Raw genomic sequence first — 27,942 nt, 5'->3', positions numbered from 1 at the left:
TAGCACTTTGGACAGAGCAGTGCTAGGCAGGATCAAGGGAGTGAGAGCGAGCTCCTGGCTGGAGCCCTGAGACAAGGGCAGAGAAGGTGCTGGGGCTGTGGGAAAGTGGTCCAGGGAAATAGACTGTGGAGTTGGAGGGGATGCAGTGCATACCTGCCATCTACAGGGACCCTGGGCCAGGACCTGGAGTAGTGGGTGAGCCCGGGTCCCCCCTCCTGCCCTCACTCGACACCGAGGAAGTGGCTGGAGAGTGAACTACGGTTCCCCTGGAAGGGGAAAGAACAGAGTGTGACACAGCCAGAGGGCTGTGTCCTGAAGAGGACACTGTGTTCTTTGGGACAGCTTGCTTCCTGGAGCAGAAGTGAGGCCGGCGAGACATCACCAGATGAGGGTGCACTGGCAAACTAAGCTAATTCCCAGGACAGCCAGCTGGAGATGCCACAGCGGTGAGTCGAACCCCGTCGCATAGGCGCTGTAAGAACACAGAGCGAAAAGATTGTCCCTGCTCCAAAGAGTTTACAACCTAAGTATAACACAAGAGACAATAGGAGGATACAGACAGAGACAGGGAAGCACAAGGAAACAATGAGACCAACCCACTAATGTCAACAGGCCTGATTCTCTGTTGCCCTGTGCCTTGAAGTGGTCATCCATACCTAGGCAAAGTGAGTGTAAAATGCTGTCTCTCTGATTTGGCAGCTGCACCCTCACCCCTTGCACTGGTGTAAATGACTATTCTGCATGCAGGGAATCTGCCCCTGTGGGTGTAACAGATGGAGGTAGCTGAATAAGGGTATGTTTACACTACACGCACTGCAGCAGCTATGCTGCCATAGCACCATGGCATGGACACCTACTACAGCAACAGAAGAGGTTTTTCCATTGCTGTAGTAAATCCACCACCTTCACAGGTGGTAGCTAGGCTGATGGAAGAATTCTTCTCTTGACCACCTGCATCTACACTGGAGATTAGGTCAACCTAAGTACATTGCACAAGCATGAAACTTTTCACAGCCCAAAGCAATGTAGCTAAGTCAATCTAAAGTTTAGGTGTGCAACAAGCCTTAGATTGCCTGCTATAACGTGCTCCTCCAGAGCATTCACAAATTGTGATATATAGTTTATTGGAAGCAAGGAGAGAATAGAATTTTTAAAATAATATTTGGAACTGAGCACTAAGCATAACAGAGATGCTTTTTGCCTTCCCCATACAATTGAGGACACGAGGTGCCTTTTGGGTGTCTTGATTTTGCTTTCATTAACATGTTAGATCGATTTCCCAACTGACTCAATTAAAAAGGAAAGCGATGGGAGGTTACAGTGAAATGAAAGTGCTCAAAAGCATATAGCAAACAGGTCATCATCTTTCCATTGCAAAATCAATATTGCATGCCCACTATCACTCTGTATACAATAATAAAAAGCCTTCTGTCATTATTGCCATGGAGTACATTGATTCCTTTTAAATATTTCCTGGGAACATTTTCAGCATTATGCATGTGAATCTATAATCATTGACCAGATACATGGAAAATCTCCAAGTCCCCTAGTTCTCTGAATGAGCTTTTCAGCTATCTCACTGAGATTGACACTTAGATCTGTAATGCTAGTGTGCAAAAGAAGAGGGTTGTCATTTTTATTATATTGACTTTTTGGCTATTAGCACACCATAAAGTAACCATCTCACCTGCTCACTGTTTTTCTGCTTCTTCCTTTCATCATTTTTCCTTAGAATAAATAGATGCAGTCTATGGGGGAGGCAGAGAACCAAGACTGGGTAATTTCTGCTTTATGTACCATCTCAAACGGAACTGAGAGCAGGGTCAGAATCACAGTAACTTCATTCACTAGGGCTGCAAAGATACAGGATCATGGAAGGATGCCTGGAGCAAATGATGTTTCTGTGTCCCTTTCATCTGTGACCTGCTATAGGAGGAAGCTTGCAAACAGTATCATTTGTTGTGTTAGTCGAAGAGATGAGCCATATCCAAAGCTCAGATCTGAATGCCACTAACAATGGGAATTTGGATCAGGTTCCAAACTTCACAGCTGGCCTTTTAACAGCCAGCACAAAATAACCCAGATCTGAATGTCCTTGAACTTTGTGAAAGATCCAGATTCAGATACAAGCTTTGTAGCTCAGGCCCCTCTCTAGTTAGCAGCCTTAGACATAGGTCCCTCTTTGGATGCCTTTATACTTACTGGTGCCTGTATGTCCTTAGTCCATGGTCCTCAAGTCCATGTGGAGCCACAGGGCCACCTCCTCTCTGCCAGTGAGGACAGCAATTTGCTTGGCAGCTCCCTAGGGACACAAAGTGCCTTATCCCTGCCCCATTGAAATCAAGGGGAGTTTTTCGATTGATTTCAGTGGGCTTTGCATCAGGCCTACAGTGAGGAGAGGCTCTTTGCATGATCCCTGGCTGTATCCATCTGGGGGCTGGGCACAAACTAGCCCACTGTTAGTAGCAAGTCTCTTTTCCATAAAACCCACGAGTCTTGAAAAAGCCTGGATCCAAGCCTGACAGCACAAGTCTGTTCCAGTCATTAGTGGTCAGGGAAATAAGGGGAGTGGGATAGGGATAGAGTTACTCTCCCCAGTGGAAGGATTACAGAGCAAGAGAAACTCCTCATTTAGGGCCTGATTCTTTGTAAGATATTGAGCAACCTCAATATCCATTGGAGTCAATGGAAGACGAGATGCATCCTCAGAACCGGGAGCGATATCAAAAAATGTTTCTATCCCAACTTGGGATGAAAAGTCAAAATCTCAAAAATGTTTGCAAAGAAAAGGTTTTGTTTGGATCATCTCATTTGATGAAACCTTTCATTTCAATTTCAACCACTTTTTTTTTTTTTTTTTTTTACAATAACTAGCTTAATCTTTTCAAAGAAACATTGTTTTGAACTGCAAAACTGGAATTTTTCATTTCAAAGATGCCAAAACAAACGGTTTAGGCCATGTTAGAAACCTTTTTCCAAATGTTTACGTAGAAAAAGTCATTGAAATCAACACTTTCCCCACAAAAAGTTTTGATAAATCAGCATTTTCTGGTGGGGGAAAAAAAATTTTGTCAACAAATTGCCAACCAGCTCAAGTACTCAGCACCTTGCAGGATGAACTCTGCAGCTGGTATGTAAATCAAGGGTCACCTTTTCACAGCAAGCTTCATAGAAATTAAATGACCACCCATCCGTGCTACACTGCCTCATTTCATAGATTTGCCGGACTAAATTCAGAGGTGATGTATAGGGAGTGCTATGTAAACCATATGTTAGTCAGTGGGTGAGAGAAGAAGAAGAAATTGTAAGTGTCTAAGGGACTGAACACTGGATTGGAAGAAAAGGTGAGCTACACCAAATTAGGCCCCACTCCTGGATTGAGCTCTGTGCAAGTATGCTCTTTAGAATTACTTAGACTTACACCGTTCCTCATCACCTCTGAATTAGGCCCTAAGAAAGGACCTATTGGGATCTACAGTACTTGAATTTAGAGGGTCCTGTGCAGGCATATGGGTCCACAAGCATGGAGAACATTGCAGGAACAGAGCCATTGACTCCCCAGACTTTCTTAAACTCACTTACATCCTCTCTAATATTGGCCAAATTCTACCACCCTGAGTAGTACCATACTTCACAAGTAGGTCCGTTGACATCAATGGAACTACTCATGGAGTAAATGAAGTGAGTAATGGTAACCCAATCTAGCCCACTGTCATTACAAATGGAGAAGACCTGTCAGATTACCCAGCATACCTCTCTGCTAATGCAGGATTCTTCCCTTCCGTGCCAAACCTCAAGCTTTGTTTTCCTGGGGACATTTTAAAATTATATACACTTTTGGCCAATTCTTAAGTGCTGAACAGCTGCCATTTGGAAAAGCAAACTTCATCAGAGGTGTTATACTACAAATAATAATAATAATTAATAATGGAGGCAGAAGCGTTCAGTTCTCAGGGTAATATACTGCCTGTGTATCACTATACACAAGCCATTTTCTGTGGAAGAGACTTCGGATGGTCTCTAGTTCCTACAGAAGTTCCACATCCTAAGAACACCACCACCACCCCACCAGGCACTGATGGACCAGGGACGCCTTTGTTGTCTGTCATAGCAGAGAGGCGCTCAGGAGGTAAATGAGCCTCCTGCCCCTGGAGATGGTTTTCTTGGTGAAAACTGAAACCTGAAAACAAAACTCTACCAAAACAAAACCCTCCACTGCCCACACAATTCTCCCCTGGGGAGGAGATCAGAGAGAAAACAAACCACAAGTGACAGATGTTAGTCACGTCACTTAACACACTACTGGAAGGTACTCAGATAATACAGAGATCAAGGTGATATAAAAACCTTAATGAAACAGAATACAGGCACATTGGCAGGATAGTGTATAGAAGGCTGGTACTGCTGTTGCCTATGCTGTGGCTGTTCTGTGGCTAAAGAGAGGACTTCAGTCTACAAGACCATCAATTTGCCAGCAGTTTCAACATTAATGACCCAATCCTATGAGGTACTGAGCATCCTCCACTCCAGCTGAAGCTCAGCACCTCATAGGATCTGGTGCTAAATTCCCTTGACTAATCTGTAATTGCATTGCAGCGAAATTGCAATGAATCTAATTTTTAAGGAGAATACATTGCCAGCTGAAGAACTGGGAACTCTGCGGAAGTTGGCAGGGTCTGTCCAGCTTTATTTTATACACTAATTAAACTAATACTGGTCCTGGAATACTGTTGTTTTTATTCATTCATAAAAAAGTCATTTTGTCTAGACTTGAGCTGCTGCAGTTTCATTCTCAAAAATACAGAGTCGATGCACAGTTTGCTTGTCAAAAACAGCTGCCCTCTTCTGTTTCCAAAGGGATATTGCCAGTTTTTGAAACTATAGCATTTGTGGCATTGAAATAGAAATAAGATACCAGCACTTCGCCCACTCCACTAAAGCTAATCCATGTCAATATAACACCATCACCTCTTAACACCTCCTTTGATTTTGGAGCCTCAATATGGAGTTGGGGGTAAAATTTAAAAAAATATCTAAGTCATTTATGACCCTAAGTCTCACTGAAAGTCAATGAGACTTTGGCTCCTAAGTGATTTAGGCATTTTTGAAAATGTAGGCTTTTAAGTTACTTCGGTCCTTTTACTTTACCCTAGAAGCCTAATTTTAAGCACCTAGGTTTGAAAATTTTGATCTGTGTCTTTTACAAGTTTGAGACTGTCAGTGCTTAATGAATCCTACATAATGATAATTAGAAAGCAGAATCCAGAAATGTTTTACAGGTGTGCAAGAGAACAATTGGAGTCCACATGAGCTGCCATGTTTCTGTTGGCTAGAAACACCTGCGAATAGACAAAAGATTGTACACTATTGCAATTAATATTCTACAGTGTGCCATAGAATTCATCAATTCCAGGTCAGAAGGGACTATTGTGATCATCTAGTTCAGTGGTTCTCAAAGCTGGTCCGCCGCTTGTTCAGGGAAAGCCCCAGGCGTGCCGGTTCGCCACTCCAGGCCAATGGGGGCTGCGGGAAGCGGCGTGGGCCAAGGGATGTGCTGGCCGCCCTTATTGCATCCCCCATTGGCCTGGAGCGGCGAACCACGGACAGTGGGAGCCACGATCAGCCGAACCTGAGGACGCGGCAGGTAAACAAACCGGTCCGGCCCGCCGGGGGCTTTTCCTGAACAAGCAGTGGACCGGCTTTGAGAATCACTGATCTAGTTTGACCTCCTGTGTATCACAGACCACAGAACTTCCCCAGTGAGAAAGAGCAACTTGATAGCAGGCAGAGCAATGTGCTGGCTTTTTTAACAGGTTATACGTAAGGCTCTGTGTTTGTCACGGAGATCACAGATTTTGTGACTTTCCGTGACTTCTGCAGCGGCTGGTGTGCCTGGCCTGGGAGCCACCTGAGCAGCTCAGGCAGCCCCTGGGCCATTCACACCGGCTGCTGTGGGGCAGTCTCCCCCCCGCCCCGCCCCGCCAGCAGCAGGAGTTGGGGGGGGGGGTTAAGGCTGGGGTTTGGGAGATGGGGTGGTGCTTAGCTGGGGGGGGGGACCCCAGAAGGGCAACAGGAACTCCCCTCCCTCCGCTCCTAGCTCCACATGCTGCCTCTGCCCTCAGGCACCCGCCCCGCAGCTCCCCAGCCCATGCCCCCCCGAGCACCTGTGGCACCCCCCCAGGCCCTTTCTCCCTGAGCTGCCCCACCCCCCAAGTTTTAGTCAGGGGTATATATTACAAGTCCTGAACAGGTCACGGGCAGTAAACAAAAATTCATGGCCCGTGACCTGTCCATGACTTTTACTAAAAATGCCCGTGACTAAAACATAGCCTTAGTTATAGGACCTGATCACAGACCATTTGAGTCAATTGAAAGATTTCCCTGGGCTTCAATATGTTTTGGATCAGGCCATATTTTATTTTTAAACTGTTTTTATTGAAACTATTACAAGAATGTATGTGTGTGTAATGTTCTGTTTTCAATAACATCTTTAAATCTAGGTGAGGGCGGCACTAGATAATGTCAGCTTGATACAAATGATATGTTAGGGGTGAGTCTATATTTTTTTTATTTTGAAATAATTAATTGTTGATTCCCATTTCTTTTCAGAGTGGCCTAAGTTCTGTGCTGTTCTTGAACTCTCACTCCTTGGAACCTTTCCTACCAGGAATGCTGCTTTGTTAAAAAGCTCCAGGTGATTGATTTGTGATCCTTCAAGGTGATGGTCAAATTGCTTCCCTCTCATAAAATCTATTTTAAAAAAATCAGCTTTACCAAGTAAATGTCTTTATAAGCAGTGTCAAGCATCCCTTCTCTTAACCCGAATCCTTGCACCAATAAGATTAACACTGATATTGCACCTTATGTATTCAAATTGCTGTAAATATTAACTAATCTATCTATCTGCCCATCACTCTCATTTTAGATAGGCAAGATTATTTCCATTGTACTGTCAGATAAACTGAGGCAAAGTAAAATTATTTGGCCAAGGTCAGCAAGAGACAGGGCTAGAAACAGACACTCATAGCTATTGTTCTTGCATTCATTTGTCTTGTGCAATTCACTTTCCTCCAGCTTGTAACCAGGATCAGTAATTTACTTTCACTGTCAAACACAGGTTTTATTAATGCCATAGATGGAATGATGATCATTAATGTTTTGGGGGCAGGGGACTGAGGGCCAAGTTCTATTAGCAAATTAAATTCTCAGCAAGGTTATGTCTCTTTCTGTGAGCGACATTCATTCAAACTGAAACCAAATTCTGCCAGTGTTCTCCATCCCCACTGCTGAAGGTGAACTGAGAAGGTTTTGAAAAATATTAAAAACTTGCTTGCAAGATCCCATAAGAGGATACGGGAAAGTATGTGTGTTTGAACATATTAGGTCCTCTGCAGCCTAAAGTTGACACGGCCTCTGCTACTTACATGCACTACAGTTCTTCTCTTGTACCCAAAGTCTCAGCTTCTCTATGGTTTGTTCCTTTCCTGCTGAGTTGTTTAAAAATCTGGCCATAGGTGTCCCAATGGGAGCTGCTGGGAGCTGAACTCTTTTGAACTCCTGACCCCAATAGGGTTGCCAACTTTATACTCGCACAAAACTGAATACCCTTGCTCCGCCTCTTCTCCAAGGCCCTGCCCCTGCTCACCCCATCCCTCCTCCCTCTGTCACTCACACTCCCCATCCTCACTCGCTTATTTTCACCAGACTGGCTCTGGGGGTTGGGATGCAGGAGGGGGTGAGGGCTCTGGCTGGGGGTGCAGACTCCGGGCTGGGGATGAGGGGTTTAGGGTACAGAAGGGGGCTCCGGGCTGAGGTAGGGGGTTGCGGTGCGGGGATGTGAGGGCTCGAGCTGCGGGTGTGGGCTCTGGGTGAGGCTGGGGATGAAGGGTTTGGGGTGTAGGAGGCTGGGTGTGGGCTGGGTTCAAGAGGTTTGTAGAGCGGGAGGGGGATCAGGGCTGGGCCAAGGAGTTGGGGTGCAGGCTCTGTGCCGCGCTTACCTCAGGCAGCTCCCGGAAGCAGCAGCATGACCCGCCTCTGGGTCCTATGTGGAGGCACAGCCAGGAGGCTTTGCGCACTATCCTATCTGCAGGCGACATCCCTGAAGCTCCCAGTGGCCATGGGTCCCATTGTTTTGAGCTTTATATTCTGGAGATCTGTGCTCTGGACTCATTGGTACAATTGTGATTTTTGTATGCCACTGACCATAAATGTTGGCTGGCATTTTATGCGACCCATGGCCAATGGGAGCTGCAAAGCGGGCGCTTGGAGCGGGGGCAGCGTGCGGAGCCCCCTGGCTGCCGCTATGCCTGAGAGCCGGAAGGGGGACATGCCACTGCTTCCGGGAGCCACGCGGAGCCAAGGCAGGCAGGGATCCTGCCTTAGCCCCACTGCACTTCTGACTGGACTTTTAACTGCCCATTCAGCGTTGTTGATCGGAGCCGCCTGGGTCCCTTTTCGACCTGATAGTGTAACACTTGCACTTTACAGCTTTCTAAGGCTTTTTCTTTCACCAAATTCTCTGTGAGGATAGAGTCATAGAAATTGAGGGCTGGAAAGGCCTTCAAGAGGTCACCAAGTCCAGCCCACTGCACTGAGGCAGGATCAAGTAAACCTACTTGATCCTGCCTCAGTGCAGTGGGCTGGACTTGGTGACCTCTTGAAGGCCTTTCCAGCCCTCAATTTCTATGACTATTCTATTCTATTCTATTTGTCTGACCAGTCCTTTAAAAACCTCCAATGATGGGGATTCAACCACCACCCTTGGAAGCCTATTCCAGAGCTTAACTCCCCTTACAGTTAGAAAGTTTTTTCCTAATATCTAACCTAAATCTCCCTTGCTGCAGATAAGTCCCATTATGTCTCATCCTACCTTCAATGGACACTGAAGACAATTGATCACTGTCCTCTTTCTAACAGCCCTTAACATATTTAAAGATTGGGCATGTGTAGTCTTCAGAAACTGAGCTGCGACCTGATAACAATTTTTTTAACCTTTCCTCAGAGGTCATCGTTTTGTTGCTTGTCTTTGGACTCTCTTCAATTTATTCACATCTATCCTAAAATGTGACACCCAGAACTGGACACAGTCCTCCAGCTGAGGCCTCACCAGTGCCAAGTAGAATGGGACAATTACTTCCCATGTCTTATCTGTGACATTCCTCTTAATACTAGAATGATATTAGCCTTTTTCGCAACTGCATCAAAATTGTTGGCTCATATTCAGTTATTCAGTTTGTGATGGCTGGACTCTTTCAACATCTGTTTTGCAGTCTCAGAAATGGATTTAAACCCTTTGAGGGATGTGGAAAGGATACTCCTTGGAAAGGGCCTCTTAGAGGAAAGGTAGATAAAAGGATAAACTAAGTTTAGTCCTTCAAAGGTTTGATTTCTTTAAGGAAACTGTTTACTTCAAGCATACAGCAAGTCCACAAATGAAAAAGGTAGCAGTTGTGATGCTTCTATGGTCCACTAGATGGCACTGGTACTAGATATATTGGCCAAAGACAAGTCATTTCTAGGAAACAAGAATTGGAAGAGCCCCGGGCACCAGAAAAAGATTAAAGATTGAAGCCCAGTAGGAAAGACGTCCTGTACTTGTCTGGCAGAACTGCTGCCAGCGAGAAGAAATCTGAAGCTATAATTGTTTTATCACAAATGTCAAACATAAATGATGCCCATGTATGATACAGCCTCATAACTGGGGTAGGTCTAGAGTCTCTCCCTGGGACATGCTTCGATCAGCCACATCCCACATTCACTTAAACAGCAAGTGGGAAAGACCTTTTGAAAAGCAAGCACTGCCCCAGCTATTTACAATTTATGGCTCTGTCTTCTTTGCAAAAAAGGTATGTTTTTAGATTGAAATAGCTAACTCAATATATCTATCTTGATGTTAAATCGAAGTGGAGACAAGTGACTGTTGTTTTTATCTCTCTATCACAAATCACGGTCAATCCCAGGTGGAGGTATAGGGTTGATATATAGGTATTGGTAAAAAAAATCACCTGTGCCCTGTCTGCACTGGAACCTTACATTGAGATAACCATCTCAAGTTAGCTATCTCACTGTAAAAACACATCTCTTTTTGCAGTGAAGTTATAGGGTAGAATTTTCAAAGGCACCTAAGTCACTTAGAAGCCTAAGCCCCAAAGTGACTTAGGCACTTGGGGGATTTACAAAGGTATTTAGGTGCCTAAAGATGCAGATAGGCGCCTGGTGAGATTTACAAAAGCACCTAAGCAAGCTAGGTGCCTAATTCCCATTGACTTCAAGTGTGCCATTGGCATCAAAGTGCCTAAATTAAGTCACTTTAATTAGGCTCCTTAGTCACATACCCTGTTAGATTTATAGACCTTAAGGCCAGATAGGACAATACATGATCATCTATTCTGACCTCCTGCACATTACAGGCCTTAGAACTTCACCCACTCACTCCTATAATAGGCCCATAACCTCTGGCTGAGATACCGAAGTCCCCAAATCTTGATTTAAAGACTTCATATTACAGAGAATTTTACTCTAGTTCAAACCAGCAAGTGACCTATGCCCCACACTGCAGAGGAAGGTGAAAAAGCCCCAGGGTCTCTGCCAATCTGACATTTTGAAAATTTTACCCATGGTCTAGAAGAGCAACGCTGTGACATCCCTGGAGTTCAAATTGTGTTTCCTCCATTTTTATTATAAACCACACTGCCATTTTTATAATAAAGCCAGTCAAGTCCCAGCTATTTTAATATCTAGTATAAATATGTTGTTCCTGTCTGAAATGCCACTTCATACTGGACGTACCCAAATCTTGGGGAGAAAATATTTAATTGTTTGAGTTCTAATTTCCTAAACTATGCAGTGTACATTATTGTTTATATCCAAGGGAGAAATGGGGCTAGAGCAAGGCCCTGGAAATAGGAACATTTGGGCTGGATGCTCATCTCTGCCACTGACTCACACTGTAACCTTAGACAAGTCACTTGGCCTCTCTGTACCTCAGTTTACCCATGTGTAACGTGCACCATAATCATTCATACTTCAAGAGGTTAAGCTGGGTTGCTGCAGGGCTCCCTGCAGACACCATAAAATCAGTTGTTGCAAGACAACTGGGAGACTCTCCACTCTGGCATGGGGATGTGTAAGGACACAACCTCTGAAATGATCCATAAGAATCATTTCCAATTTACTTATTTTTTCCCTCCATTTTTTTTTCTTTTTCTTTTGGCTCGGACTGAGTGAGCTTCCAGGGAGGGCACTGCAAAAAGGCTTGGGTTCATATAAAGGTGCAAGGAAACCTTTCTGAGGCTGTTGAGGAGAATGAGGCCTGTGGGTGATGAAGGAGGCTAAAGGAGGTGTCAGGTCCCTTCAAGCTGGCTCTTTTCTGTGTTAATCCTTTCCTTCTCCCACTCCTTGGTGTCTGTTTTTAGATGGTGTAAGCTTTACAGGGTGGGGATCTGCCTTATTTTAGAAGCATGAAGCCTCTAGCACACTTTTGGGTTCAACAGAAATAATATGTTCCTGCAATGAGGCAGCAAAGCCTTTTGAGAAAAATGTATTATAGCTAAGATGTTAAAAGCAATTTAATAGAGACAGAGGGGCTAAAGAACCTGCCAATTTTACCTCTGAGACGTGTAGATTATTTTCTCTTTTAAGCGTTATGGCCTGCAATTCAGACCCAGGATCTCTCTTTGGGTCCCATTGTTTTGAGCTTTATATTCTGGAGATCTGTGCTTTGGACTCATTGGTACTATTGTGATTTTTGTATGCCACTGACAATAAATGTTGGCTGGCATTTTATGCGACCCATGGCCTCCCGTGAATTGTTTCTGTGAGCTTGGTCACTCATCCATTTCCCAGCCAGGTTGTTAAGTAGGCAGCCTGACAGCGCCCTTGTAACACAGCTTCAGTTTTCAAAACAAACAGTTTGAGGACATGGTTTCCTAAATTAGGCTAAGGCCTGTGAATTTGGTGGGAGGCAGAAAACACAAAGCAAAGCTGGCTTGGTTGTTGCATTCAGAAGCTGGGGTTTGGGGCGTGCATGTGAAGTGTCAAAGGCATTACTGTATCATACATTTTTTTGCCACCTGTGCCCTGCACTCAGATTATAATGCATCTAAGGAGTTGCTGTGGTCTAACTGCATTTTAATAAGTGCCTGCCATGTACATATACATACCTGTGGCCTGATCCTGCAATGATGAGCTCCACTCAGGCAGCAGACCTCTGCCCATGTGGAGCTCAGTGCAAGATCTAAACATGTCAGATGGCTACTGGAGATATTACTGCTACAGCAAGTTAACAATGTGCCTTTAAAAGAAAAGGAGTACATGTGGCACCTTAGAGACTAACGAATTTATTTGAGCATAAGCTTTCGTGAGCTACAGCTCACTTCATCGGATGCATTCAGTGGAAAATACAGTGGGGAGATTTATATACACAGAGAACATGAAACAATGGGTGTTACCATACACACTGTAACGAGAGTGATCACTTAAGGTGAGCTATTACCAGCAGGACGGTGGGGGGGGGGGAACCTTTTGTAGTGATAATCAAGGTGGGCCATTTCCAGCAGTTGACAAGAACGTCTGAGGAACAGTGGGGGTGGGGAATAAACAAGGGGAAATAGTTTTACTTTGTGTAATGACCCACCTACTCCCAGTCTTTATTCAAGCCTAAGTTAATTGTATCCAGTTTGCAAATTAATTCCAATTCAGCAGTCTCTCCTTGGAGTCTATTTTTGAAGTTTTTTTGTTGAAGAATTGCCACTTTTAGGTCTGTAATCAAGTGACTAAAGAGATTGAAGTATTCTCCGACTGGTTTTTGAATGTTATAATTCTTGACATCTGATGTGTGTCCATTTATCCTTTTACGTAGAGACTGTCCAGTCTGACCAATGTACATGGCAGAGGGGCATTGCTGGCACATGATGGCATATATCACATTGGTAGATGTACAGGTGAACGAGCCTCTGATAGTGTGGCTGATGTGATTAGGCCCTATGATGGTGTCCCTGAACAGATATGTGGACACAGTTGGCAATGGGCTTTGTTGCAAGGGTAGGTTCCTGGGTTAGTGGTTCTGTTGTGTGGTATGTGGTTGCTGGTGAGTATTTGCTTCAGGTTGGGGGGCTGTCTGTAAACAAAGACTGGCCTGTCTCCCAAGATCTGTGAGGGTGGTGGGTCGTCCTTCAGGATAGGTTGTAGATCCTTGATGATGCGTTGGAGAGGTTTTAGATGGGGGCTGAAGGTGATGGCTAGTGGCGTTCTGTTATTTTCTTTTTTAGGCCTGTCCTGTAGTAGGTGACTTCTGGGTACTCTTCTGGCTCTGTCAATCTGTTTCTTCACTTCAGCAGGTGGGTATTGTAGTTGTAAGAATGCTTGATAGAGATCTTGTAGGTGTTTGTTTCTGTCTGACGGGTTGGAGCAAATGCGGTTGTATCGTAGAGCTTCGCTGTAGACAATGTGCCTTTAGAATCTCAAAATATGGGTCCAATCCTATACTCCTTGTGACACCAAAACTCCTGTTGAAATCAATGGGAGTCTGGAATGTGCAAGGAATGCAGGATCAGGCCAGTTATGCTTACAGCACCCTTTCTGATAAATTATGTTTTATAGAATGTGCTGCCTTTTGCCTGCAGAGACCTTGCTGGAGGGATCCTAGTGGCAGAAAGCCCTCCCAGAGGGATAATGGTGGCACAAGGACATGCTTCCTAGCCCCAGGATGCCCATTTCCAGCAGAGCAGCCCAAAAGGAGGGCAGTGCTGGCCAGTTGGAGAGTGTGCTCCAAGTAGCTGGGATATGTGCTGATTTAGCCAGGGTGGCATATATAGAACCCTGCATAGACGGTAAAGCTATCCTCTCCCACAAGAATATCATCCCCTGAACTAGATTCTCCCCTTGTCCCAGTGCAGTCATGATTTGCATTAACAGGGCAGAATCTGGTCCCTGTATAATAGACTTTTAAGAAAAGTGACTACAAAAAGGCCACAATCAGCTTAATAATGTGATGGCAAGAAAATCAAAAATTAAGACTGATTTTTCAGAGTAAACTTTCAAAGTCTAGCTTGGGGATTGAGCCTTGGGATTCAAAATACCCACATAAGACTGGGTGAAACTTGCATTCTTTGTCATTTATTTATTTCTTCTCTCATTAGCTGGAACTAAGAAGGAAACAGCCTGACATCATCATCTTTTTTAAATGTTGGTCCTTCTTTCTCTCATAATTTTCAATAACATTCATTAGAAAGGATTTGTTTTTCAATGTAATAATAATCCATGTTTCTCCTAAGCAAATAGACTTTAAATCAATCAAATAAGACATTAAAACAAACATCATCAAAGATGTCCTACTAATTAAATTTAGCCGCGCGTCAGTGTGACCATTTCCAATCTTACTATAAAGCAAAAAAGAAATCCTTAGGCACAAGTAAAGTAACACCTTCAAAGGCCCATTCACGGGTTAGTCAAAGGAGAGTGTGAAGGTGAGATGCCCAGCTCCTGATGCCTAGATACCAAGGTGACAGGCATCAGATAGAATGCACAAGGGGTCAAACTCAAACCTGGCATAAATGGCTGTGGCATCATTGAGGTGAATGGTGTTGCAGCCTCTTACACTTGGACCATCATCAACCGTGGTTGATCCTGCAGGGTTCTGAGTGCCATTCATTGCAACAGGAGCGGAGGGTGCACAGCTCACTTATCTTTTAGCCCCCCGCCCACCTGGAATTCAATACTTTTGCCCTTTCCAAGTTACAGCCCAACATGTTGCTGACGGGATAATGAGACAGGCAATATAGATGCTTTTGTTGTATAGCAATATAAAAAACAATTGTTTTTTTGCTTTGCCGAAGTATTTGGTCCGTAAGCGTGTCGACACAGCAGAGTCAAAATGAGCCATACTCCTGATGAAATGTGTACAAGCTCTATATTATTATTATTTATTTAATTTTTATTAGCAGTGACCTCTCAGTCAGATCTAGCACCTATATATTCAAACTGTTTCAACTTCATAGTTTTTGTAGCCACCTCCAAAGACCAGCACTTAACACTTGCATTTTCATAGCAGGATGCCTGGGGATTTCGCCATGTGTCCTCCCCTGGATTCTAAATCCCTATGCATCACCTTTTCAAATCTAGGGGTAAAGACAGGCTAATGTAACATTTTTGGATACTGTTGGTCTGATTCATTTAGCTAAATCCATGGTCTGATTTGTTTACATTATTCCTGCATAAACTGATTCTGCAGAGGCAGCATGACCAGTTTATTACGCTGTCATCTTAGTTTTTCTTTAAAAAAAAAAATCACCTTATCCAAACATCGATCTTGTTCTTCTGTTCAAAATATCCCTTTGTGAAAAATGAGACCCTGATCACGAGAAACAGAACTTAAATTAATACAGTACTCTTAGCACCCTTGTATGTACACCAAATACCTACCAAAGACAGTTTGTAGTCTCAGGTAATTTATTGGGGACAGTCCTCCCATCTCCCTTTATATTGGTGTAGATTTGTGCTTGCTTTACACCAGCACGGAAAGAGAATTGGGCCCAGTGGAGTTATGCTGTTGTAAAAGAGGTGTAATTCCAAGGATTAGGCCCATTGCACGATATTGTTAGAATAGTTTCATAACTACCATAAAATAGACAAGTAGCCAACCTAACACCTTGGAATAACTAATAATAATAAACTAATAATTTATATGAAGTGAACATAACCTAATACAGAAGCCCCTCCATAGCCTGTATTTTGCTAATCCGAACATAAAAATTGGCAGTCTCTCTCCACTTTTCAGCTAAGATTTAACGGCAGAGACACTGCCAGGATGAGAGGTTTCAGAGTAGCAGCCGTGTTAGTCTGTAACACGAAAGCTTATGCTCAAATAAATTTGTTAGTCTCCAAGGTGCCACAAGTACTCCTGTTCTTTTTGCCGGGATGAGGTTTTACATTGCCAAGACCTCATTCTTTTTAAAACTCATGCTACAGTCCAGTTACTAAAACATTGTGAGGTAATATAAGTAATGAAAATTAAACATTTGTTAAAATAAATGAGCGTTCAATGAATTGGGAAGGATAGCCCAGTGATTCGGGTGAAAACTTGGGAGCCATGGGTTCAGTTCCTGGCTCTGCCACAGACTTCCTATGTTAGGGGCCAATGGGAGCTTCGGGGGGCTGTGTTGCGGGTGCAGGCAGCGCACGGAGACACGCTGTCCCCATCCCCCCAGGGGCCACAAAGATGTGCAAGCAGCCAGCCACTTCCGGGAGTGTCGTGGGGCCAAAGCATGCAGGCAGCCTGTCTGAGCCGTGCTGTGCCCCCGGCCAGGAGCCGCCTGTGCTAAGCACCTCCTGGCCAGAGCCTGCACCCCACACCCCCTCCCACACCGCAACTTCCTGCCCCAGGTCAGAATTCCCCTCCTGCACTCAAACTCCATCCCAGACCCCGCACTCCCTCCTGCACCCCAATCCCTTGCCCCAGCCCCCTCCTGCACCAAACTCTCTCCCAGGAAAAGACTTATATACAGGAGCCCCACAAAATCTAATAGCCCCCGGCCCACAGGAGAGTTAATCCGGCCCTGATATCAGGGAATGAGGGCTTTCCACTCTTTGTAGAGCTTTGTCTTAAATGGTGCCTCGAATGAATCACGGTAGCACTTCCTGCCTCTGCTCAGGTCGCCGTAGGATTTGTGCTAAATCAGTAACATAAATCTCTACTTGCAAGGTTTCATAACTTTATTAGCTTGGTAGCTTCTCTAATGAGAGGGTGATCTATGCATTAAGTCATAGCTTCCGGGCTCCAGAAGGGACAAATTGCCACAGCACCACCACAGTTCCACTGCCCACTGCAGGTGGAAAGCAGGAAGCCAAGAAGCCACTCAGGGGCATTCTGCAGTCACATGCATGCTACAGAGGTGGGCTTCATGGAAGCCCTCTTGGCAGGACCATGTGGGCTTGTTGTCAGGCCAGGGTCATGACTAATTGTTCCATACTAATCCACTGGCCACAAACCCCTTGTAAAGGAGAGGTGCACAGCAGACCGTGTCAAGTAAATTGCTCCTCATAGTCCCTGCCCCTCTTCATTGGTTCCCCATATAAAGCCCATTATCCCAAGCTTTGTTCAGAGGATGTTCATTTCACTCTTAGAATGGAAGAGTTGTATGTGAATTCTAAAGGTTATGGCCACTGGGAAATTTGTTCTTTAATATCTAGCAGTGATATGGAGACAATTGTCTGAATTAGAAGTCTTCTAGTCTAAAGACCAGATCCTGTAAAGAGCTTCCACAAAAGGCAGTGGGAGTTGAGGGCACTCAGCACCTCACAGGATCAAGTCCTTAGGCCATTAAGTGCAAAGCTTTATAAAGTGTATTGATTAAGACAGCTTGTCTCTCATTAACTGCATTATTTTTCTCCTTTTCTCAAGTGTAAGTAAAAGTAAGAGCTTCAGGACAATTTCAGAAAGGTCACTGGGAACAGGACTGAGAACAGCAACTCATATAGGCACTGAACAGCCATCATCATTTTAACAACTTAAAGGCCCCTACTCAGGCAATCTCTTAGGTCCATGCTTAAGTTTTAATAAGTGCTTTCCTGAATCAGGGCTGTAAAGTAATGTAAATGAGAGGGGAATCTGGCTCCCTGGAGTTATACCAGGGCATATGTGATAATCAGGCCTGGTATGCACCAGTCTCTTGAGCCTTTCAAAAACCTTTTATAAAGTTAAATGCCCGTATGATTTTTCACTCTACCTTTCTTCAATCTGAAGATGCAAGTGAGCTTGTGGTATCCATTCTGCAGGAAAACACAATGTGATGCAAAGCCCTTCACAGTGATTTCGGCTCCTATCCTGCAAGGTGTTGAGCATCCTCAACTCCTTGTGAAGCCAAGGAGTCTTGTGGGGAGATTTAAGACTAAAATGGACTTCATAGGAGTTGGAGGCAGTCAGCGCCGCACATGGACCCTTTACCTGTGCACTAATACATATTAGGCAGCTAGTCTCAAGCACCTGTAACTCTTCTGCTAAGCGGAAGCCTGTTTAGAGCCATGCACTCACCAGCAGGAATAAAGCCAAAACACTGAAGTTGTGGAATGGTGAGAGCAAGACGATTTATTGTAGAGTGGAGAAGAGGTTCATTTTCATCAACTCAACTATTCCCCTACAGAGTTCAATGCAATAAAAAGAGGGACAAGTGTACAAAACCAACCTGACAAGAAGGCTCTAGATTAAGTACATTCAAAGCATTTGCAAATGATGCTACCATACAGTTGCAGGATACAAATTAAATCAGTTCCTTCCAAAGTGGACTGAATCGATTCTGTATCCACATTCACGATTTTGTGTTTCGTTTCAGAAACATCCATAATCCTCCCTTTCACTGCAGATGCCTTATTCATTTTTTATATAACTCCACTGGCCTCTCCTCATCACTGGGAAAAGGATTCCAGCTATTATTGTCTAACAATTGATTTAAAAGCAGATTTTTTTCTTACTTCCAATTTGATGCAGGTGGCAATCGATCCTGCTCCAGTGAAGTCAATGGGAGGTTTGCCATGACTTAAATGAAAGCAGGATCAGGTCCACGATTGTTCAATCCTGCATGCTAAATTTATTCCTGGGAACACATGGACTTTGCCAGTTGTAATAATAGTTCCTTTTGGATCCATCTTGAAATTTGCTTTTCTTAAGGGGCAAAAGGTTTCTTCCTCATCCAGAGCATCCTTGTGGATACAGACATAAAAACATGTACATGACAAGGCATCGGCACTACAAAGTTCCTGGAGTAGTTTAAGGCTTGATCCTGTTCCACTGAAATCAATGGGAGCTTCACTGCCAATTTCAGTGGGAGCAAGTTCATGCCCTTACAGAGCAAGAGAAATATTCTTTAAAAAGCCAAGCCAGCCTAGATTGTTGTAACAAAATCTACGATTGAGAGAACATTTAGCACCCTGCTTTGTTTTGGCATGGCCAACGCAAGTATACAGTGCAGCCATGTCATTCACTTTGTACTCAGGCAGTAACCCCCCTGCTGTCAATGGGAGTCTTGCCTGAGTAATGTGATGACAGGATTTTTTGCTCATGTTATTAACAGCATATTAGTGAGCCAAAATATGAATCAATGCTTACAGATCGATTCTCTCTATAATGTTCATGTAGTAAGGAAAAAAAAATCTCCTGGACTAAATTTTGCTCTTGGTAACACTGGTGTAAATCCAGAGTAACTCCACTGAAGTTAGAAGGGTTACTTCAGATTTGCACCAGAACAACTATACACAGAACTGAGCCCCATGTTAGGTAATGATAGAACACATTTATTTGTTAATGTGTAATGACATCTAATGCTTAATACAAAAAAAACAGTACCTCTTTCTTACTCCATATAAATTATATGGATCCCATGTATTGGTCTCATTGCCTTAAAATAAAAGCTACAGCTGGAATGAAATGCATATGTATTTAAAGTTAACATTAAGATGTGCTCAATTTACTGAGTACACCATGTAGACAAAGGTTGCAATTGTGACTTAAGAAAAAGCTGGAGGCAAATCCTGAATTTGTTTGCCTTGAAAACATAAAGGAACAGTTTTATTTTATGTGAAGAAAAAAATACATATACGTGGGGAGAGGGGGAAGAGCCACATTTTCACAAATAATAAATATCTAGTCTGATTCGAAATCAAAGTGCGCTGAAGATTTGTCTATTTAAACAAAAATAACCCATAGGATAAAGCCATAAATATTCACGAGACTGTTAGTGATCAGCATAATAAAATAAATATGAATGCAATGATTTTTTTTTTAAGCAGCAAAGATCATTAATCTACTGGCCAATGTGATAGCTTCACAAAAGTCCACTTCATTTTTTTTTTCCAGTCAAGAAATAAACTATTCAAGGGGGGGGGGTCTCTAAAAAGGTGCCACGCCTGTATTCTTACTCGGTATGGTGCCTCTCCTGCTGCCCGCCGCCGCCACCACCCCCCCCTTTCTGAATGTAGATATAGCAGAATACATTTTCCCCAAGCATTCTGAATCCTTATGTACAGAATTACTTTAATTCGCATACAGTCAGGTTATGACCTTCTCCTCTTGCTGAAGGGCCTTTGGGTTGGCTTTAACCCTTAAATCATAGGGGCATAGGACTGGAAGGGCTCTCCTGGGTCATTGAGTCCAGTCCCCTGCTTTCGCAGCAACACTAATAAGGTCTAAGGTGTTTTTTCATACCTTCATGATTAGCCATTTTCTAGGTCAAGGAGAAACCACTGTGGGTGCTGTGATGGGAGGGGCAGTCTTTGGTTCCATTGTGCTCACATCAGGACTCCTGGACAGAGCAAGTCCCAGCATATCCCACATCCTTCTAGCCATGGATGCCTTTTCTCCTGCCTGGGAGACTTGTCACCAGGTGCTGTGGAGTCCCACTCCCTGCTTCACACCAGGGAACAGCAAGGACAGAGGAGAGATGGAATTCTGGAGGTGACAACCCTCATCCCTGATGTTCCAACTGAGATTGGATGGCGGGGGAGATCTACCTGCCCGTTGGGCAGCCTCCCAAGAACAAACGTGGGAGCCCCATTGCTGGGGCATTTGAACTAGACACTGTTTTGTGAGGCAAAATGCCCCGTTGACTAGACCCTGAGCTAGACACTCTACGTATAACAGGGCTTTTCCCAGCTCTTGTTTTATTCAGTGTTGCACGAAACAATGGAAACACCATGCCATGGTTTATGGCAAATGGACATTTAAACATGGTGCAAAAAATGTTGTGGGGAAACACGACAGGGCAACTATCGTCCACCATCTTCCGTCCTTGCACGGGGGTGTACAGCCAGGAAAACAGAGGAAAGGCCACAGTTCCACTGTGTGGAATGGGGAGCAGGTCATGCCAGAGGACTGCACTCTCTATGGCAGCACAGGGAGGTTGGGAATGGGGCAAGCCAGTGGGCATGGCCAGGGAGCCAGCCAGGGAGAGCACAGGGGAAGGGGCTTGTGTTTGTGCTCTGCAACCCAGGATTCTGTTCTCGCACCCATTCCACCCGATGGAGTTCCTCTGTGAAAAGCCTATTTACTCAGACTTTGCACAGAGGACCAGCATTAGGTGCTATAGACACTGGAGTCTGTTACCCTGCATATAAACATGGATCAGGAGGGAACATGTGATGATTGCTGTGACTTGCATTACAGTTTAACCTCATGGAGTATAGGAGTGCTATATAAAAGACAGGGCAGTTGTGCAGCGCTCGCTGGAGGTGGCTGATGAGACAGATTACTCAAAGTCTGAAGAACAGCTTTTGAGCACGCAAGTGATACAAGCCTTTCTGTGGTGGACTGAGAAGATGAACAGAAACTCTGTTTTTTAAGGCTGAAAAAGGCTGGTGGAATGCAGGATACTAGGGAGCAGGGACCAGTGAAGGATGGCGAAAAACAGGGCTGTCTGCAACATGATACACACTAGGCCAAATTCATCCCTGCTGCAGCCCCACTGAAGTCACTGGGATTATACCTAGGGAAGAAGTTGACTCACTGCCTCCAGGAGAAGGGGACAAGCTACAGAGCACCTTTTCATTTCTAGTACCCTCCCACCCGAAAAACAAGGAGCTACACCAGCATAGAACCAGAACAGTAAAGCAGGCCTGGAAGGGAGATATCCACAGCACCTGCCTGGCTCTGACCCTACTTATTTTGGATATTAGAAAAAAGATAAGGATCATTAAATTCACCACAACTTGCGTGAATGATCAGAGGAGAGCACAGCAGCCCCACTGAGAGATCACCAGGGCGCCAGCACGGCAGCTCAGCCCGAATATCACACACAGAGAGCGCGGCAGTCTAGCCCAGAGAGAACACAGGGGAGAACCTGGCAGCCCAGCCCGGAGATCACACGAGGCACAGCACAGCAGCCTTGCCTGGAGATAATTCATGAGAGAACACAGCAGCCCAACCTGGAGATAATGGGTGCCAGCACGGCCCTCCAGCCCTAACATCACACAGGGAGAGCACGGCTGCCTCACCCAGAGATAGCACTGGGAAGAACACAGCAGCCCAGCCCGGAGATTGCACAAAAGATAGTACAGCAGCCCAGCCCAGAGATAAAACAGGGGAGAACATGATAATCAGCCCAACCTGGAGATTACATTCACGCTCATTATCCCTTCCCTAAAACAAAAGACTGTAAAACGCTGCTGTTCAGAGGGAAGAAAGATAAAGGAAAGCTCAGTCTGAGACTTAGAGTAAAGGGAAGAGAGGAAATATGCCCAACATGGGCAGCTCTTCTCCAAAGGTGAATTTCACTTTGCACATATAATGTCTGTCAGGCTTAGTGCAGCTGAATGGAGTGGAGGTTGCGGCAGTTGAAATCCAATAATCCCCAATTTCCAGGGAATTATACTACATCACAGACCCACCCCCTTTACAGTTACTACTACAGGCTGGAGAACAGCACCTGACCCCCCCCTCAGCACCAATCTGATAGGGTGTTAGGACCCATGATTCCTCCCCAGCCCATCCTCATTGCACCATCCATGCTGTCCTATGGAGGGCCAAGGCTCAGTACAGAGCCCCCATCAGATTATATTAGCTTCTTTGCTCTCTGGGCCCTGCACAGGCCCTGCTCCCATGCTGCATAAAGATGCCTAGTGGCTCCAGTGTGGTAAAAATCCATTGCCAAGAGCAGACCAGAATCTATCCTCCTTGACAGAGGAGCATATCTGCTGATGTGGCAGATCAGCTACTCTCCTATTGCAGATGTTAGGTTGAAATCCTCCCCAGCCACTTGAAGTCCAAACACTGGTGGGTGGCCTAGATGAGGGTGAGTGAGATAGGATCCTCCCACAGGGTATGTGCACAGCCTCTGTGCCGTACCGACAGGAATGCAGGAGGCACCTACTGTAAGGTGTATTTGAGGCTATAGCCTCTTATGCTTCTGCTAGCAGGGATGCGTGGCCAACAATGCCATTCACACATCTGCTGGCTCTGTTCCCTCCTCTCCTCTAGCCTGACCACAAAGTCCCCCTGCTGCGGAGTGATGCTGTGGAGCACAGCTCTAGGACACGCCAAAAAGGGTGATGCGTCTCCACATACCCTGCCTGCATGGCAGAACCGTGGTAGTCCCCCCAGTGCTTCTTGGGCCTTGCACACTCATGCAACAGGGCATGGGGGAGGACAGGGCTCCCCCAATATGCAATGAAGAGCTTTAGATAATGAGCAAACAAACATTAAAACCACTTCACGTCCTGCAGAGCATATTCCTGCCAACAGTGATATAAAAAACCCCTAACCATACCATTAAGTTTGCAGGTATTACATGTATAGCTAGAGAGCATACTCCTATCAAATGGAGCACAAAGCAGGGCATGTGGCAAACAGCAGGCAAGACAAGCTGTTCTATCTGCAAACTACTACCAAGGGATAGCGTGTCATTGTACATAGCCAAGATTCTCCATCTCATTCCTATACCTCTGTTCAGACACCTTGCTTTTGTGCTGTTTGCTTTCTAAATGTTGTCGGAACTCCATCTCTTCGCTAGCCCCAGCATTGCACATGGAACAGTAGTACTGGCCACTTGGGGTGACACACATAGCGAGATCACGAGGAATTCGCTGGCGGGAGCGTGGATTGAAGTAGGGACCTGCAGAGAAAATAAAGGAGTCCATTTATCTGTAAGCAAGAGGAGCCCTGCAACGTTTCAAGCCTCACTTCACAATCACTAAGGACTATGAGTAAAATGTTCAAAAGCACCTAAGTGACTTGGAAGCCTAAATCCTACTTTCAAAAGTGACTTAAGCACAAAAGTGACTTAGGCCTAGATTTACAAAGGTATTTAGGCACCTACAGATACAGATAGGCACCTCGTAGAATTTTCAAAGGCACCTAACTGGCTTTGATGCTTAACTCTCACTAAAGTCAATGGGACTTAGGTCAACTTTATTTTGTACTGTAGACTTGCCCTAAGTTATGTCGACGTACAGGCACCGCAATAATTGAATCAATTTTGCATGTCCACACTGTGCTCCTTGTGTCGGTGGTACGCATCCTCACCAGAAGCGCTTGCTCTGATTTAACTGCCAATGTGGGGCATTGTGGGACAGTTTCTAAAAGGCAGCAACAGTCCATGTAAACAATGCAGCATCTACACTGACACTGTGTTGCCCTAACTACATTGACTTAAGTGCTACGCCTCTTGTGGAGATGAAGTTATTAAGTTGGTGTAGTGGACACGTTACATCGACGGGACCTACATTTTACTTTGACGCTTACAGCGTTAGGTCGATGTAAGTTGCCTAAAGCTGTATTGTACACCAGGCTTTAGGCTCCTAAGTGCCTAAGTCACTTTTGAAAATGGGAGTTAGGCGTTTTTGAAAATTTGACCCTGTATCACTGCTCCCCCTATTTCAGAATTAGAATCAGCTTTCTGATCAGAGTAAGTTTACTGCCCGCTTAATTAAAAATAATTACGATAAGATCATATTTAATGCAATTTTAGAAGAACCGTTATATTAACTAACACCATGCTGAAAACACAGAATTAAACTAACACTCATCAGAGGGCTGTCTGAGCTAACGAGCGCTCATTACAAGACCCGCAAAGAAAAAATAAAACCGCTGATCCAGACACTAATAAATATACTTCAAATTAAATGGTATAGAATTAAGGGCTGATTTTTCTCTCTCTTGGACAGGAAGCTGCAAATCAGGAATACCTGATGTGTGCGCTCTGTGGAGTTACACAGATATAAAATTGCAGCAAATGAGACCAGAATCAGGCCAGAATCAGGCCAGATTCATTCCTACACTAGGGCTAGTGCCGGCTCAGGAATAGAGAGGGAACTAACTTCACCTCTCCTCTTCTGCTGCTACTCAGGGCCAAGGCGCAAGCTGGAGCAGCCACAGGACTCCTTTTTTCTGCTGCTATAGCCCGCTGAGTTTGTCTATACTGCAGCTAGGAGCAAGCCTCCCAGCGTGGACAGACAGACTCGCACTAGTGGTGCTTGAGCTAGTGTACTAAAAAAAAGCAGAGCGGAGGCTGTGGCTCATGCTGGAGCTGGGCTCTCAAACCCAGGGGGTTGGGTGGGCTTGAGAGCTCAGCTCCAGTCTGAGCCACAACATCCACATTGCTACATTTAGTGCACTAGCTCAAGCCCCACTAGCGTGAGGCTGTCTACCTGGGCTGGGAGGCTCACTCCTAGCTGCAGTGCAGACATAACCAATGGGACTGACTCCCCACTGCTGCCATCAGCCCTGAGCTCCACCCTAGCCACATCTCCTTCTGCTCCCGATCCACCTCTTCCCTCCTCCAGTCTGTCAACCTTCAACACCCTCCCCTCGTCATGTTCCAACCCACCACTCCTCCACGTCACTCTGTCCTGCCCTAGAATGCTCCCGGCTTCTGCTGAGGCAGCGCATCACTGGCAGAGCTAGCCTTGCACTGGCCAGAGGCTCCTCTGAACTGGAGGAATTGTCTGGGCACAGGGCTGGGCACAAGAGCAAAGTGACTGTCACTCAGGGGTGAATTTCCCCCATGCGCTTTTCTCTGCTTATTCCTAGATCAAAGTTCTTTTTAAAGGGTTTTGCAGTAAATCAAAGTGCTTTTCTCCCCCTCCCCACAGCCAAAATTAGAGAACAGAATCTGTCTTTCCCATATTGGGTTTGTTCAAAGGGTGGCAAAGTCAGAGTCTGAAACACCAGAGACACTGATTCTGGGAACAGATGGCCTTGGAAGATGGCAAACCTGCTTTATCATTCTGGCCAGCAAGAATGCGAGCATGGGTTGATGTGGTACAGTCGGAGTCAAAAGCTCAGGCCCCTTGCCAAGAAAACACCAGGAAATAGCCACCACTTAAAGCAGCAATAGAGAAAGGCAGATGGGAAATTAAGTTACGAGATGAGAAACCAACCAACCAAAAGAGGCTGACAAACTGAAGTAACTTTAACTGCTGAGAGGATCAAGACGGACAGATGGGTGGAGTCAGCGAGAGCCAGACAAAGCCCTGGCACCACAAATAGTTTCTTTCTTTGCAAAGCTTCCTTTACTGAGGGGCTCACTCAGCATCTACACAGAGCTCAGGTAAACAGACTGTACGGGGACAAGGGAGTGGGGAATGGAAAGCTCCCAACTTGGGCACGGAGCACCCGTGCAACCTGCACAACCTCTGAGGTTGCAGCAATATGGGTGTGGTACCGCAGCTTGCTGTATCACTTCTAGACAGAGGCTTTGGCCAGGGGGACTGCATAATCATAGACCCACTGACTGTCTTCAAATGCCCCTTGTGAGGTAAACACACAGCCAGGGTTGGGCTGCTCACTCAGATGCCATCACTGACCACAACCCCCACCTCAGTGAAGACCTCCTGGATTACGACTGGGAGGACGGGGTGGATCCCCTGGCACTTGGTTGGTGCATGGGGCTCTCCATCCCTTGTGTCCTCCGGTGTGTACACCAGGAGGTGAGGGTAGCCTTATCGCCTGTCTCTCACGCCTTCCTCGAGCAGGCACTGGTGGAGGGTGCTCCCTGCCCGCCCCTCACCTCTGATCCTCCAGACCTCGCCATCAGGCCCCTGCCCTGCAAGCCCCCCCTCCGCACCACCCAAGCCAGCTACATGACCTGCAGTTGGTTTGTTTCTGTATCAAGCCTAGGAAGCAGCTGGACATGTTCATATTCCATACCCTTCACGTCCCACCCCGACGCCAAGTGGCAAGAACTTCTACCACCTGTGGAGGGTGAGGAGCCCCGGTCGGCCAGTCTATATTCTACCCTGGACTCCGGCCTACCAGGGATATGAGCTGGCAACTCCTGGCATGGTTCACCCACTCCCCTTCCTGACACGTGCCATTTTTGCGGTGTCACATAGACCCTGGTACACATTTACATCGAGTGCACCAGGTTGCAGCCCCTTTTCCGGCTACTCCAGAACCTTCTCCTTCGGTTCTGGCTGTACTTTTTCTCGCACCTCCTGATCTACACTCACCCCATCTGTGGCCCCAAGAAGTGGCGAGACCTCCTCATCATTGGCCAAGGTGGCCATCCATCATGCTAGGAGAAGGATGCTGGATGGGAGGCGCTCTGTGACTGTGGGGCCTATTTTCGCTCCTCCCTCCAGTCACGTATCTGGGCACAATTACTCTGGGCCGCATCCACTGGCTCCCTGGACACCTTTGAGGAGCAGTGGGCACTGTCCAGGATTCTCTGCTGAGTGTCCCTCTCTGGCTCCCTGCTTTTACCCCTCACTCCCATCCCTACTTTTCATTCATTGTCCCCTGAATTTACCTGAGCCCTGGGCTCAGTGGCTACTCCCTTTAGGCTGGGGGAGGATCCTTTAGATGTGGGCTGGCGCAGATGTTCAACAGGTGCCCTGACTCGCCCCTCTAACAGAGTCTGCTGTGACTAAACCCTCAGGCAGGCTGCAGCAGCCAATCCCTGGACAGGGCCCAGGTCAGCCTCTCCTTGGACCCCAGTTTCACAAGTAGCTTTGCCTCCCCAGATGGTGAAAATGAAGTTCATGTGACCCAATCAGTCCTCTGTCTTATCTAACCCTAGGTTTGGGAAGAAAGGGGAAGTGGTGGCGGCTGATGCTGCAGGAAGGCTGTGAGGAGCCAGAGGAGAGCACAAGGCTGGCAGAGACCTGTGGATGACTCCAGGTAGGAAGGCCAAGGAGTGCCTGCTTGGGAAAGACCAGGGAGCAACCCAAAGGAACCCAGAGGAGTGATGGAAAGGAACCTGGGAGGGGCTGAAAGCTGAGCCCAGAGGGTGAGCAGAAGAATTAGAGGACAGAAGAGAAGCCCCTTAGGAAGAAGGGGTTAGGCCTAGTTTGAGACTGGGGAAAAGGCTCTGTTTTGTTTGGCTTTAACATGGATGTGGAACTCTGTTTCCCTGGAGAGTTATCCTTTTGTTAAGGGCTTAGCTGGAGGGCCAAGTCATAGCAGCAAGCCACTGCAGCAGCCAAATGAGGCTGTAGAGTTTTGAAGAGCTGTGAGAAGGG

The 27,942-nt window shown here is 45.8% G+C and overlaps 1 protein-coding gene and 1 long non-coding RNA gene across 5 annotated transcripts in view; one reads left to right on the top strand and one right to left on the bottom strand.

Moving 5' to 3' along the window:
- Positions 1 to 27,942, bottom strand: part of ZMAT3 (zinc finger matrin-type 3) — a 61,745-nt gene that overhangs the window by 17,335 nt on the left and 16,468 nt on the right. Inside the window, exons 6-7 of one of the 4 annotated variants that reach the window (XM_048862998.2) lie at positions 23,423 to 23,594; positions 12,525 to 13,505 (exon numbers count right to left, since the gene is read on the bottom strand). In XM_048862998.2, the coding sequence (XP_048718955.1) occupies positions 13,331 to 13,505; positions 23,423 to 23,594 (347 nt within the window). In that variant the 3' untranslated portion in view covers positions 12,525 to 13,330. Of the gene's footprint in view, positions 1 to 12,524; positions 13,526 to 18,056; positions 23,595 to 27,942 lie in introns of those variants that run through there. The other 3 variants (XM_048862999.2, XM_048863001.2, XM_048863000.2) reach the window with 3 other exon arrangements.
- LOC125642155 (uncharacterized) lies at positions 35 to 27,655 on the top strand. The gene is made up of 3 exons (XR_007358320.2): positions 35 to 446; positions 6,610 to 6,694; positions 27,501 to 27,655. It is a non-coding gene; the product is annotated as an uncharacterized LOC125642155 (long non-coding RNA).

The sequence above is a fragment of the Caretta caretta genome, chromosome 9 (assembly GCF_965140235.1).
Source record: "Caretta caretta isolate rCarCar2 chromosome 9, rCarCar1.hap1, whole genome shotgun sequence".
Taxonomy (NCBI): Eukaryota; Metazoa; Chordata; order Testudines; family Cheloniidae; genus Caretta; species Caretta caretta.
This window is presented reverse-complemented; position numbering and strand designations above follow the sequence as displayed.